This window comes from Hemitrygon akajei, chromosome 31, assembly GCF_048418815.1.
Source record: "Hemitrygon akajei chromosome 31, sHemAka1.3, whole genome shotgun sequence".
Taxonomy (NCBI): Eukaryota; Metazoa; Chordata; class Chondrichthyes; order Myliobatiformes; family Dasyatidae; genus Hemitrygon; species Hemitrygon akajei.
Window position 1 is genome coordinate 17,795,415 of NC_133154.1, and position 15,545 is coordinate 17,810,959.

The 15,545-nt window shown below is 44.4% G+C and overlaps 1 protein-coding gene across 3 annotated transcripts in view; it reads left to right on the forward strand.

Moving 5' to 3' along the window:
* Positions 1-3,944: 3,944 nt before the first annotated feature.
* The window catches only part of poldip3 (polymerase (DNA-directed), delta interacting protein 3), a 33,599-nt gene continuing 21,998 nt past the window's right edge, over positions 3,945-15,545 (forward strand). Inside the window, exons 1-2 of one of the 3 annotated variants that reach the window (XM_073033554.1) lie at positions 3,945-4,418; positions 14,992-15,412. In XM_073033554.1, the coding sequence (XP_072889655.1) occupies positions 4,360-4,418; positions 14,992-15,412 (480 nt within the window). In that variant the 5' untranslated portion in view covers positions 3,945-4,359. The remainder of the gene's footprint in view (positions 4,419-14,991; positions 15,413-15,545) is intronic. The other 2 variants (XM_073033552.1, XM_073033555.1) reach the window with 2 other exon arrangements.

Genomic DNA, 15,545 nt, shown 5'->3' on the forward strand with positions numbered 1-15,545 from the left:
GAAAAAAATAACCAGGAACAGAATATGTAAAAGTGCAGTGATAAACAATTAAATCAAGGCAATAACTAAGAAAGATTGCGGTCAATAATCCATTTTATGATATTCAGGAATCATTCAATAGTCTCGTAACAGTGGTAGAGGTTATTCTTCAGCCGGGTGGGGTGTACTTTCAGGTTTTTGTAGCTTCTGCCCAACGGGGGTGGAGGGAGAAGAGAGATTGTGAGGGGTGGGGGGAGTCGTCGATGCTGGTTGCTCCGCCAAGGCAGTGAGAAGTGTAGACCGAGTCTCTGTAGGACGGGCCATTCACCACAGCCTCTCCCCATACGGAGCCCTTGCCAGCAGCAACGACCGGCTACAGTGAATCCCTCCGTATGCGAGTCTCAGGCCCTGCAATATTGGTTGCAGTGACCTCGTGCCACCGGAAGATGAGCAGGCTCTGGGCAGACTTGAGGGCATCGCTCCCCAGGTTACCGGTCTCACAGCGGCAGCTGATACAGGCCTCAGTGTGTGTCCCAGGAAACATTCCAGAGACAAGGGATCCGGCGTGACATGGCTCAGGCAACAGATGTAATGAAGGAGAGAGGTGCGGACATGCCACACATCTACTGCCCCTACTCTTGGAGCTGGTAGAGGTTATTTAGAGGTTTGGGAGATGCTGCAGTTAACCTTATAGATTGTGGAACAGAGGGAGAGAAATGTCCATTTGCTTTAGGAACAGTTTCTTCTCCCTCTGCCTTCAGATTTCCAGACAGTCCATGAACACCACTTCACTATTACTCTTGCCCAGTGTATTTATTGTAATTTATAGTCATTTGTGTCTTTCACTGTACTGCTGCTGGAAAACTTCATGATGAACATCAGTGATAATAAACCTCATTCTGATGGTGGAACATGCTGCAAGCATACTGATTTGCCCCAGATAGTGTGACACTCCCATTCACAGGATCTTGCCAACACCTGTATCGTGTATACATGTGATAACATCACCCACAAACTCTCCACCTGTCACAGGTCACTGTACCCAGTCTACTACCCCACCCTCTCACAGGTCTCTAAACCATCCCCCCCACCCTTTCATGGGTTACTGATTCCAACCTTCTCCCCCATCCTCTCACAGGTCTAAACCAAACCCCCCACCCTTTCACGGATTACCGTATCCAACCTTCTCCCCCATCCTCTCACAGGTCACTGTACCCAACCATCTCCCCCATCTTTCACAGATTTCTGTACCCACCCTTCTCCACACTCTTTCATGGTTCAACTTCATTTCAAAGAACTGTACCCCACCCAACTTTACAGCCTCCAACCTGATGGCATGAATATCAATTTCTCCTTCCAGTTAAAAAAAAATTTCCTCCTCGCCCCTCATCCTCTATTCCCCACTCTAGCCTCTTACCTCTTCTCACCTATCACCTCTTCCCCCCCCCCCCACCCCGGGTCCCCTCCTCTTTCCTTTTCCCCTATGGTCCACTCTCATCTCCTATCAGATTCCTTCCCCTCCAACCCTTTCTTTCCCACCTACCTGGCTTCACCTATCACCTTCTAGTTATCCTCCTTCCCCTCTCCCCACCTTTTTTATCCTGGCATCTTCCCCCTTCCTTTCGAGTGTTTATTCATTTCCGCAGATGCTGCCTGACCTACTGAGCTCTCCCAGCATTTTGTGTGAGCTGCTTTGGGTTTCCAGCATCTGCAGAATTTTTGTGATTTGCAGTGTGGTACTGACATTCAAGTTTATTTGTCATCCGACTGTGCATATATACAACCAAACGAAACAACACTCCACCAGAGCACGGTGTGTCACACAACATACATCACACACAGTACATAAACTATAAATAATTTAATAAAATATCATTCAAAATGCATGTAGTAAAGCATATCACAGGTAAGCAGTAAATAGCTCGCTGCCTTAGTGACAAGACCTCATTGGTAGCAGAGTATTCATTGTTTATGATGGGCAAGGACATGATTGGTTAGTTCAGACTAACTGTGGGATGTCACTTTGATTGGTTGAAATAAAGCTGCCATGGATCTAGAAGACAAGTTGTTTGTGATTTTAATTAAAACATTAAAAGCAATTCAACTGTTTTTTTCCCTCAAATATATACTTAAAACTGCATTACTGTGATATTCTGGCGCTGCAGCAACTTATTTTCTGCTACTTATCTATTTAATACTGTTTTCCTATTACTGTCTTGTTTTTATCTACCGCTTTATTTAATTACCTGAGAGGAAGCCAAACAGAGATTCATTGTATCTACGTATAATGACAAGAAAGATCATTCATTCATTCAAAATAGGCCCCATATCTCCGAAAGGATGTGTTGTCATTGAAGAAAGTCCAGAGGTTCACGAGGATGATTCCAGGAATGAACAGGTTAACTTATGAGGAGCGTTTGGCAGCTTTGGGCCTGTACTCACTGGAATTTAGAAGAGTGCGGCCGGGGGGTAGAATCTCATTGAAACCTACTGAACGTTGAAAGGACTGGATAAGGTGGATGTGGAGAGGATGTTTCCTGTGGTGGGGTATCCAGAACTGGAGGGCACAGCCTCAAAACTGAGGGGTGACCCTTTAGAACGGATGCAAGGAGGATTTTTGTTTCTACCTAGAGAGTGGTGAATCTGTGGAATGCTCTGCCACGGACTGTGGGTATATTTGAGGTGGAATTTGACTGTTTCCGAATTGGTCAGGGCATCAAAGGATATGGAGAAAAGGCGGGTGTGAGGGACTGAGTGGTGATAGAATGGTGGAACATACTCAATGGGCTGAATGGCCTGATTCTGCACCCCTCATGACTATCTGAGTCTATGTCACCATATACGCACCCGAGGCTCATTTTAAGACCTTAAGGCACAGGTCTTATGAATCTTGAGCGAGATATACCAGCTGGTTGAGCGGTGTCACAGCAATAACCTTGCACTCAACATCAGTATGACCGAAGATCTGATTGTGGATGAGGGAATACACACCAATCCTCATAGAGTAGTGGAGAGAGTGAGCAATTTCTAGTTCCTGGGTGTCAATATCTCTGAAGACAAGGTCGGATGGATTTTTGCATAGTAGGGTTACAGGGAAAAGGCAGGTAGGTGGAGATGAGTCCATGGCCAGATCAGCCATGATCTTATTGAATGGCGGAGCAGGCTCGACAGGCAAGATGGCCGACTCCTGCTATTATTCCTTGTGTTCTTATGAGGACCTAACCTGGACCCAGCTATAAAGAAAGGAAACTACAGGAGTTTGAGGAGGCTTGATATGTCAAGTTTCTGCAGATGTACCGTGAACATTCCAACTGGCTGTATCACCGACTGGTATGGGGGGGGTGGGGTGTGCACAGGATGAAAGTAAGCTGCAGAGTTAGTCACCTCCCTCATGGGTACTAACCTCCCTACTATCCAAGACATCTTTCAAGGAGCTGCGCCTCAAAAAAGGTGGCATCCATCGTTAAGGAACCCCACCACGCGGGGCATGCCCTTTTCTCACGATTACCGTCAGAAGTCTCAACGGTTCAGGAACAGCTTCTTCCCCTCTGCCATCCGATTTCCGAATGGACGCTGAACCCACAAACACTGCCTCACTACTTTTTAATTCCTGTTTCGGCACTACCTATTTAAGTTAACTATTTAATATACATATATTTTACTGTACTTTACAGTTTTATGTCTATATTATGCATTGCTACTGCAAAGTTAACAACTGTATGGACACATGCGGGTGATATTAAACCTGAAGTACTTTGATAATAGATTTACTTTGAACTTATTCATAAATTACACTGTAGATATCACATATTTCTGTGTTCTTCAGACAGTTAATTCAATACATTCTCTGACAGTGCGTCAACACGTTACTCCCTGTTTCCTCTTTAAATTACGCGCCCATGAGGCCCAGCCCTTCAGTGTCCGGTGACAAGCAGGACCCCAGTCCATCCCCACCGAGATCTGCATTGGCCGCACCGAAATTCAGTGCACAGCCCTGTAGCCAGCTCGTCGGCATGCGGGGAGACCAGCACCTTCCGGGCAGACCGATGCCGTCCTGCCCCTTCCAGCAGCACCTAATGTCTGCGCCCCTGGGATCCTCCACCTCGCAATGGAGGGTTCAGGATAAAGGCCGGGAGTTGGGGGCTGGCCGTCCCCAGTGATTGCATTGATGGTGAGCGACATCGAGGGGCTGTGTCGCCTGTTTAAGTCGCAGCAAGTGTCAGCAGCCGATGGCAGGGTGCGCTCCCGAATCCCACGCCTGACGCCGGGCTGTGATTTCGAAATTTTGATCCGGTTGCGCTTTTGCTCCCCGCACCTCCCTGAGCCGCGCCGGCCGCCGTGCCCATCCCCCACCGCCCGCCCAGCTCGATCCGTACGGCCATGGCGGACTCCTCGCTGGACGACATCATCCGGAGGCGCGGGCTGCGCGTTAAAGGCAGGTGAGAAGAGTGTGCTGGCGGCCGGGGGAGGGCGAACGGTGGTCTCGGCGCGGGGGCTCGTAGCACCGAGCTCAGCCTCTCCGTCCAGGCCCCATTGCAAACTCGTTGGAAACGGAAGTTCATCTCGCGTCGCGCACCTAAGTTTGTACCGCCCCTGGGCTCCCGATTGGCTACCCAGCTGAGAACCGGCGTTGTCATTGGCTATTGTGTTGTCAGTCTTGTCCGTGAGCAAGAATGGTTGTCGTGAGGAGTGCGGGCCCAGGCCGCCTCACTTTGTTATTCCCCCCTCACCCTCTTCTCTCCCCAGACCCCTTCACTAACCCCCACCCCCGGACTCTTTCACTCTTTCCTCGATCCTCTTAAAGCTTTCTTTCCCGGGCCCCAATCTCATTCTTTCCTTCCTCTTCCCCAGCAGCCAGAATGAGTTTGTGGCATCCTTTGCCATTAAATGGCGTATCGGTTACCTCCGCATTCCAGCTCACTGTTAGAGTTGTAGCTTATCCTGTACAATTGAATCCGCTTCTGCTACTACCCCTGGTGATCCATGGCAAATCTTGCTCATTGCTGAATGTTAGTGTGGCTGTATTGCCAAGAACACATTCTGTGGTACCTAGTTCCCAATCCCCTGCTAATGGCTATCAACTCCTGTATCTTCAGTCTATTCACGTACCTAAAGTCCCATGGTAACTTAGTAAATCTCTTCTGCACCCTCCCTAAAGCTTTTACAACGTGCACATCTTTGGGAGGTAGGAGGAAACTGGAGCACTGCAAGTTCAGAGTTGGACCCAGGTCTCTGGCTTTGGAGGGAGAGCCTTTGCTCTTCTGTTTCCAATCATTGGCAAGACTACTTCTGGATACCGTGCACGTTTTTGATCACCTTACTTTGGAAAATAGGTGGTTAAACAAAGAGTGCAGAGATTTACGAGGAGGTTGCCAGACTAGAAGGCCTGAGTTATGAGGAGTGGTTGGCCAGGCTAGGTCTTTAGTCCTTGGAATGTAAGAACGAGGAGCAACATTATAGAAATGCTTATTATAATGAAGAACACAAGTGGTGGATTGTTACATTTCTTTCCCCAGGATGGGGGTGGGGGTCAAGGTTCTAAAGCTAAGGGGCATAGGTTTTGGGTGAGAAGGGGAGAGATTTAAAAGGGACTTGAAGGACAGTCTTTTCATGCAGGGGGTGGTTGAGTATATGGAATGAGCTGCCAGAGGAAGTGGTTGAGGCAGGAACAATAAACTTTAAAGTGTACTTGGACAGGTATATTAAGGGGAGGGGATTGGAAGGATTTGGGTTGAATGCAGGAAATTGGGACCAGCTGGTAGTTACTGTGGTTGGCATGGACTCACTGGGCTAAAGGGCCTGTATCTGTATCACTCTAAGTGGAAATGTAGAGCAGCAGTTCCCTAATAATCAGCAGTTTTTAACCTCACCTCATTATGCATTGACTAGTGTCTTGTACAAATCTCCATCTTGTCTTTAGTTGGTCTTTGATTGTCTAGTACCTTGGGCATGCTGTGCTTTCTTCTCATGACTTTTTTAATCCCACTTTGCACTTGGGAGTCAGTTGGATGTGTGGGACTTTGGCAAAGAGTTAGCTTTGTCCACCTCAAACTAAATCAAATGTTATTCCTCTGTATTACCTCAAAAAAACTAATATCAATTGGCCATGCAATTATTCCTTAATTATTCCATGCATTGATTGGTAACACTGTCCCAAATAGATTAATAATTCTAGAATTTTTATTGACAAAGTGCACTGTAAGAATGTTGTAATCTGACAAGGTTCCTATCAGGCATTAAGAAACAGTTTGAGTTCATGGAATTCAAGCAAGTCTTGTATTTACATAAATGGAGCTTGGATCTCCTTCCACGTATCCTGTTACTTGGGTTATGTCTTTCCTACGATGAGACACACACTTGTCTTACTATCCTTAGTCCAGATATAAATGGGACATTTCAGAGGGAAGTTATTTTGCAGCAGTCCTGTTCCCAATAGATCATGTTGCAAGGTCCAGAAGAGCAATTAAACTGTTAAGGCAGCTCTGGAAAGAGTAGGCAATGACACTGCCTTACAGTAAGGAACAGCAAAAATGGTGTTGGCTCTGGAGATAATATTGCCCAGAGGGTTCTTCAAAAGTCAAGAATGAGGCTCAAAACTTGTGGTTTTATTAGTTGTTCTTAACAAAGAAATATCAGTAAATCACAGCAGTAGGTAACTAACTCAAACTGTAACCAACTCACTCTAACAACAGTAAACCACAGCATCAGGTAACTAACTCTAGTTGTAATCAACTCAATCTAACAAAGATCCTTCCTTGTGGTTTTTCTTTATACTGGAAACTGTTTCAAGCTGGACAGATAAGGGAATTGTCTAATAAGAATAGCCTGTGAGACAACATACAACTTTGATTTGTACAGCCATGGCATTGCAGGCTTATAATAATAATAACTATTTGTAGAACACTCTTCATACAAATGATACAGTTCAAATGCCTTACAATGGAATAAAGTGCAAACATGAAAATAAAATAAAAGGCAATGATATTAGATAAAAGCAAGGACAACTAAATAGATTTTTAACTGGTGTTTAGAAGTGTCAATTGAGTCTGCACCCCTTACAGTTTTTAAGTATGGAATTCCACAGTTTAGAAGCGTAGTTCAAAAAGATGACTTGTCAATTATCTTTTGAGGGAGATTAAGTTTAAAAGACCAGTAGAAGAAGACCTGAGAGCTCCATCAGGAGCAGGATAAATGAAAGTGATTCTGTGCTGTATTCTGGTCCCAGGGCGTTAAGAACTTTAAAGAAAAAACTTAAGAGGACTGTAAAATCAATTCTAAGAGAGACAGAAAGCCAATGATGAGTGGCTAGTACAGGAGTGATATGTTCCCTCATCCTGGTTTTGGTTAAAAGTCTAGCAGCAGCATACTGAATGAAGTTTGTCAAGAGATTGCTTTGGAAGGCCAGTAAAAAGTGCATTGCAGTAGTCGAGTCTATTTGATATAAAAGCGTGAGTTGTGGTTTCTCAGTGTCATTACATGACAGAAACGGACATGCATTACTTTTGCAATATTTCTTAAGTGTAGAAATGCTGCTCTGGTCACTATCTTTATGTGTGATTTAAAAATCAAATCTGAATGAAGGATAACACCCAGGCTAGTTATTTCTGATTTTCTAAGGGGAGCAAAGTTCTCAAGTTTATCAGGAAGTTTATCTCTTTTGGCTTTGGGACCAACCAAAGGAATTTCATAAACACAAGGAATTCTGCTGGAAATCCAAAGCAATGTGCACAGAGCTCTCTAATGATGTCTCTTAAAGGAGAGCATGTACGGGGAGAAGAGAAAGCTTCCCTGAACAACAACAGAATATACATCATAACTCCTAATAGATTGGTCTTCAAGACAGACAAAAAAGTTTAACTCTAAGATATATGAACAAAACGATTAAGGGCACTACTAGAGAGGCCAAACCAGTTCTCAACACAATCTAGGAGAATGTTATGATCAGTTGAGTCTAAGGCAGCATGTAGATCTGGAAGAATTAGAACTGAGACTCTGTTGGATCGGTGCTGAGGCTAAGGTTGCTGACAATTTCTGTAAGGGCTGTCTCTGTGCTGTGGTTTGCCCTTAAACCTGACTGAAACTTTTCTAGAGCATTGGTCTCATTCAGAGAGTTGATTCAAAATAACTTTCTTAAGAATCTTGTGCAGGAAGGGAAGATTTGAAGCAGCACACACAAAATGCTGGAGGAACTCAGCAAGTCAGGAGGTATCTATGGAAATGAATAACCGGTCGATGTTGTGGGCCGAGACCCTTGATCGGGACTGAGAAGGTTTGATAAAGGCCTTAGAGACAAAGGAACTACATATGTACAGAATCAGCTATACTTCAAATTACTGAAAATCCACTAAACATTTGGAGACAAACAAGTTATTATATAAACATATAAGTAAAAGAGAAACAACTCTTTAGATTATAATCAACAAGACTGACTAATGATTAAATTTATGCCTCCCTAAATGCTTATATCTGTCCCTAAAATGCATTTACAATTTGTCCACCACTGATGTTAGGTTGGTCAATCTCTCCCCTTCTCACAGCACTTTGTCTTTGACCATACCTCACCTCACACCCAGAAACCCAAAATCATTTCAAATGAATTGGTGATTCAGTTGCACTTTTTCCACCACTTGATGCTCATGATAGTGTTTCCTTTACGTTGGAGAAACTAAACGCAGATTGGGTGATTGCTTTGCAACACACCTTCATTCTGTCTGCAGGAGCGACCCTGAGTTTCCAATTCCCTTTAGTTAGCCATCTCACTCCCACCCTGACCTATCTCCCTTCAACGGTTGTCTTTATTCCAACAAGGCTCCATGTAAGCTTAAAGAACAGCATCAATCTTTTTATTTTACTGAATTAAATAATGTTATATAACGTGGTCTGTATTTGAATTTCCCAGTTCTGCTGTAGATAGTCCATCATAATATTCTCTCTGACTAACACTGAGTGGTCTGTTAGGCATTTCTTGCAGCTCTGACCCGCACTTTGCGGCTTTTGCATGTGTCTTTATTTTATTTGTTAATAACTGCCATCGTTAATCTAACAATCAAATGAATTGATGAGCCATAATCCTGTTGTATATTTCCTTATCCTATTCAAGTACTTGTCTGGATGCTCCCTAAATGTTGGGAGATTATTTGCCATCACTATCTTTTCAGCCATTGCATTCCAGACTCCATCCACTTCCTTAAAGCATTCTTCATCTGATCCTTAGCGCGCTTCCTCTGCCCTCCAGCTGAGTGTCGACCATGATGTTGCTGGCCGTATAACACTCTGCGGGGTAGAAAATCTTCCCTTAGCTTCCCCCCCCAAACCTCCGACCTCACTTGGGACAGTCTCGCATGGGAATCTTTTTTTTAACACTCGACCCTATGTCCCCCTCATAATTTTCAAGGTCTTTCAGCTCACCCTCCTCTACACCAAAGATAAAAACTCTATCCATTGCCTCTTTAGTATGTTTCAATCCAGGCAACATCCTGGCAAATCTACTCTGCACACTGTGCAAAGTAATGATATCTTTCCTGTAGTGCAGTAACAAGAACTGCACACAGTACGCCAGATATGGTCTAACCAATGTTTTATAAATCTTCATGATGTGTCAGTCAATGAAAGCAAGCATCCCATATGTCCTCTTCACCACCTTTTCCATCCATGATGCCACTTTCAGGGATGTGTGCGTTTTTACCATAAAGTCCCTCTGTTCAGTAACACTGGCTAGGGCACTAACATTTGTCAGGATTTAATTCTGTTTGCCTTAGCTCTGTTCCACGTTCTTGCTGATCTTTTCCAAGCTCTAGCTTTAAAGGATCTTGTGTGTAGCGTTGCTCGCCGAGACCGGAGTTTAGGTTGCAAGTGTTTCATCACCGTTAATGCGCAATTGAGTGTTGTTTCTGCCGAGTGCTCACGTTTATATTGATCCGACTCTTTGTTCTGATTGGCTGGGTGTCGCACTGACTCCTGATCTCTGTTGGATCCTGACCAACCAGATAGCTGAGTGATTTCCGCTGGACCATATCCCTGGTTATTTCACCGTTGTAAGCGTTGTTTCCTTGGCCCCAATCCCACAGATGCATAAGTTTGTAAATTGCATCCAGTTCAATATCGAGTCTTCCATTGAGAGCCAAGCTTTTAAGAAGTCGGACCAGTATAAGCACGAGCACTCGACAGAAACAACACTCAATTGCGCACTGATGCTGTCACTCGATTGGTGACAAAACGTTTATGACCTAACCTCTAGTCTCAGCAAACAACCTGAGCTACCAATCTTCCCTTTTATTTCAAACAATATCACCAATTTTTGTATTACCTGCAGATTCACTTATCTTGTACATTCATATCCAAGTCATTAATCCACGTTAAAGGTGCCACCACAAATCCTGTGGCTTTGTGCGTAGTAGGTCATGTCTAACCAATCTTAGAGAGTTTGTTGAGGAAGTTACCAGGAAAGTGGACGAAGACAAAGCAGTGGATGTTGTCTACATGGACTTTCGTAAGGCATTTGGCAAGGTCGTGCGTGGGAGTTTGGTCAAGAAGGTTCAGTCGCTCGGCATTCAAGGAAGCCAGAGAGTGGTGATAGATGGTTGCCTCTCGGACTGGAGGCCTGTGGCTAGTGGAGTGCTGCAGAGATCAGTACTGGGTCCTTTGCTGTTTATCATCTAGATCATTGATATAGAAGACAATGTGGTTAATTGGATCAGCAAATTTGCGGGTGACACCAAGATTGAGGGTGTAGTGGACAACGAGGAAGGCTATCATGGCTGCAGAGCGATCTGCATCAGTTGGGAAAATGGGCTGAAAAATAGCAGATGGAATTTGATGCAAGTGGGTGCGAGGTTTTGCACTTTGGTAGGACCATCCAGGTTAAGTCTTTTGCATTGAACGGTAGGGCACTGAGGACTGTGGTAGAACAAAGGGATCTAGGAATACAGGACCATAATTCATTAAAAGTGGTGTCACAGGTAAATAGGATCGTAAAGAAAGCTCCTGGTTTATTGACCTTCATAAATCAATGTGTTGATTACAGGAGATGGGATGTTATGTTGAACTTCTGTAAGATGTTGGTGAGGCCTAATTGTGTGCAGTTTTGATCACCTACCTACAGGAAAGATGTAAACAAGATTGAAAGAGTACAGAGAAAATCTATGAGGATATTGCCGGGTCTGGAGGACCTGGGGCAGACTCTGCCAGAGACCCGACCACTGTATAAGGAAAGATTCGATAGGTTAGGACTGTATTCTTTAGAACATGGAAAATTGAGAGGAGATTTGATAGAGGGATACAAAATTATGAGGGTATAGATATTGTAAATGAAAGCAGACTTTTTCCTCTGAGATTGGGTTAGGCTGCAACCAGAGGTCATGTCTTAAGGGTAAAAGGTGAGAAGCTTAAGGGGAACATGAGGGTCATGAGAATGTGGAATGAGCTGCCAGCACAAGTGGTGCATGCGAGCTCGATTTCAACGTTTAAGTGACGTTTGGATATTTTGGGTATGGAGGACTATGGTCCTGGTGCAGGTCAATGGGAGTAGGCAGTCTAAATGGTGTTGGCATGGACTAGATGGGCCAATAGGCCTGTTTCTGTGCTGTATTTTCTGTGACTCCATGACTTTAAAGTCCATCTGGACAACATCTACCATACTCTCCTCATTAGTAGCTTAATTATCCCCTCAATAAATTCAAAATTGTTAGGCAAGCTTTCCCTTGAACTAATCATTCTCTGTCCTTCTGAGTGAAGGTAAATCCTGTTCCTCTGTTATTTTCCAATAATATCTTACCACAGGTATGAACATCACTGGCCTGTAGTTATGTGATGTATCCCTATTGTCCTTTATGAATAAAGGAACACTATTTTTCTGCCCTCAGTCATCAGGTACTTCCCTTGTGGCGAAAGAAGATGCAAAAATGTCCATAGGGGCTCAGCAGTCACCTTCCTTGCTTCCCATAGCAGTCTGGGCTTCACCTCACCAGGCCCTGGATATCTGTTCACTTTTATGCATCCCAAGACATCCAGCACGTCCTCCTTCCTGATGCGAACATGCTTCGGAACATTACTGTTACTCTCCCTGAACTCTGTTTTATTCTGTCTTGGGTAAATGCAGAAAAAAAGTATTCATTTAGCACCTCATAAACACAAGCAGATACTGGAAATCTTGAGCAATACACACAAAATGCTGGATTTAGACCAAGTGGCAAATGACTAGCGATACATTTCAAAGTCAGGACGTGTTCAGTTTGGAGGGGAACAAGTACTTGCTTTCCCTATTCATCTTGATGGTATAGGCTTGGGTAGCTATCTTGTGTTAGAGTAGCCTGGACAAGTAACTATGGTGGATTTTGTAGCTGGTTCACAGTGCAGCAACTGAGTGCCAGTGCTGGAGGGAATGAATGTTCAGGGTGGTGACTGGAGAGCTGTAAAGTTCTTGATGGTGTCAAGCTGTATTTGGTCACATTCCTGCCTTGCCTTCGGCTATCTCGAGGAACCTCTAGAGTGTTCATAGCCATGAACTTTGTGTTCCTGTTAAGTTTCTAGTCAGAAGTAAACTCCACCCCTCCCTCCTCCCATGTCGCCCCAACGTATCTGTGGTGGGGACCTAGCGATGGCAATGCCATTGATGTCAAGGATAAGGAGTTAGATACTCACTTGTTGGAGATGGAGCCGAATATTTTTGGTGAAATCTGGGCATCGACGAACAGGGTATTGATGAGTAAGTGCTGCTTAACAGCGTTGTTGGCAACAGCTTCCTTTACTAATGGTGAGGATTTGGCAGTTATCAGTTCTGCCTTCTGTGAATGAGACATACTTGGACAATTTCCATGTGGAGGAGATACCGCCATTATAACTATACTAGAGCAGATCGGCACGAGGCACAGAAAATCTGGAGTGCAGACATTCTTATACCACAGCCCTTAATGCACCTAGTACTGTCAGCCGTTTCTTGATTTCATGTAACGAATCAAGTTAACTTTCACACATACCCCCTGGGCTTTATCTTGACCTGTATGTTTTTTAACCCCCTCTTTCTATTATTAGCATTATCAGCTACAGGCATTACAGTAGTGTAGTGATTAGCATGACACTATTACAGCACGGGCGTCGGACTTCAATTTTGACGTCACCTGTTTGTATGTCTTCCCCATGAATGCAGGGGTCCCACATGGTTAGTAGGTTAATTGGTCATCGTAATTAGGCTAGGGTTAAATTGGTAGGATGCTGGAGGCACGGCTCAGAGAGCTGTATCTCTAAATAAAATAAAATAAAAATGGATAAACATACTTTTCTTCCTTCCATGCTTCCTCTGCTTTAACTCTACACTGCCTTCAATTAGCTTTCTCGAACCCACTTCTAATCATATTGGAGCATGGTAAAATTGACCTTGCCCCAGTTTAAAACTTTAACTCTGCCCTATATTTGTCCTTTTCCAAAACTGATAACTGGATTATGAATGTTGCCTCAAATACCGTGGCTTCACCACCCTATCCCCTTGCCCAGCTTTATTCCCTAAAACTAAATCAGGTACTGATCCATCCCTCGTGATCTTACAGAAAAAATTTAATCATTGTACTGTATGTACTTGAAGAGTTCTGCACCTCCAAATCCATATGACTGTTGGACTCTGCACTCTTGTTGCTCATGACAACAATTACATTACAGTCACAATACCCTGCCCCAATGCTCATTTGGCCCAGCCTGGACCCTGGACCCTGTGTATTGATCCTTTTGGCTCTATCCTTGTATAATGCACCGTTCTTCCCTCAACTTTTTATTCACACTTCCTCAAATGATATACTTTGCCCTGAATTTTGAAAGAGACTTTCCCCCCAGTGTGCACCATACTGATTGTTTCCAAACCCTGGACCCTGAAAGCCACACTCTCTTCACCATCTTGCTCCAACCTTCCTGTGCATCCTGCTGTACTCAAGTTATCCCAGATGCTGCCTGTACCTTGAACAGTCCACCTGTATATATAAAAAACAATAGACTCTTAGAACAATACAGTGTAGATACGGCCCCTTTGCTTCAATCAGTCCATGCAAAGCACATTGTCTACTCAGCTAGTCAATCCCATTTCCTACATTCCATTGCAAGTGCTTCTTAGGTGATATCTTAACCACTTCCTCTGGCAGCTCATTCCATACACTGAGCACCCCTTGTGTTTATTTTTTTTTAATTGCCCTTCATGTCCCTTTTTAAATATTGCCCTTCTTTCCCTTAACGTATGTCCCCTAGCTTTGGACTTCCCTACCCTTAGTTAAAAAGGTGGTAGTGTATCAATTAAGTTGCCTGACTGTTGTCCAGGTTCCCAAACCACCGGTGTAGAGATCAGATCCTACTAAAGCAGGTGTGGAACTTAATTCAGGTAATCCGTTATGTTTGGGATCAAAGGTTAGTAAGAGAAATAGTGACCATATTGTTTTTAAAAGATCTGTTTCACTAATGTTGTTTGGAGAAGAAAATCTGCCGTTTGTATAACAGTGTGTGCTTTCAGCCCAGCATGGCAGTTACCAGTTCCACATAATGACAGTTGGGGGTGACCAGTAGCCAGCAGCATCCACGTCCCTTGAATACATAAATAAACACAGAACCCAAGCCCAGATATGGTCTGTACCCTACCCGTACCTCTCTCACCTACGCAAAGCACACTCCTGCTGGGCTGTATGTGATACTTATCCTCCCATCTGCACCCAGTGCCACCTCTGTCAGATCTAGTGTAAATGTTCATCTCTGTGAAATCACAGTGGCTACAGCAGAGCGTAGTGCTCACCCCTCTTGGTACCCAGAGCAATGGCATGTTCAAGCTGCGATAACTGTCCTAAATGAGTGTTCCTGGCTGGTGATATGTCCCCAGTCTGACTGGCCTGAAATATTAACTGTTTCTGTCTCCACATGTGCTGCCTGACCTTGGTGTTTCTAAATTTACTTCAGGTTTCCAGCCTCTGCAGTATTTTGCTTGCAGCATTGTTCAATTTGTGCTTGACTCTGAATGGTTCATTTGTGCTTCTTTTATTGTTTCAGACCGCTATCGAGTCCCAGGCCCGTTGTTGGTGGTGTTAAGTCGCGGATTGGAGATCAGTTTGTAAACTTAAGCACAAGCTGGCCAGCCAGCAGCTTTCAGAGGACTTTTGATGCACGGCAGAAGATTGGCATCACAGATGCCCGGCAGCGGTTAACCATGAGAGACGCTCGCGATCGCTTGGGACAGAAGGACATGCGCTCAAAAATAACCGGGGGCACCCCAAAGGTTCTTGACGCCCGTGAAATGATCAATTCAAGGAAAAACCAGGATGCGAGTGAAAAGGGGCTGGCAGTGAAGAAGGTTTTGGATGCTCGGGAGCGACTGAGTGCCAGGAGAAGTGCTCCAGCAGTGGCCACTGCTCCAGCCTCAGGAACCATCAACACGGGAGGAAGGATAACCAAAACAATCCAAGTACCACAGGTTGAAACTTTTAACCTACAGCCTCAGAATATTTGGCACTGAAAAGCTCATAAATTGACATTTATTTACAGGGGTGCTGGTGTCTGGCGTTCCGGTCACTATGTAGCTGCCATTAGCCTAGTCACCAGTATTA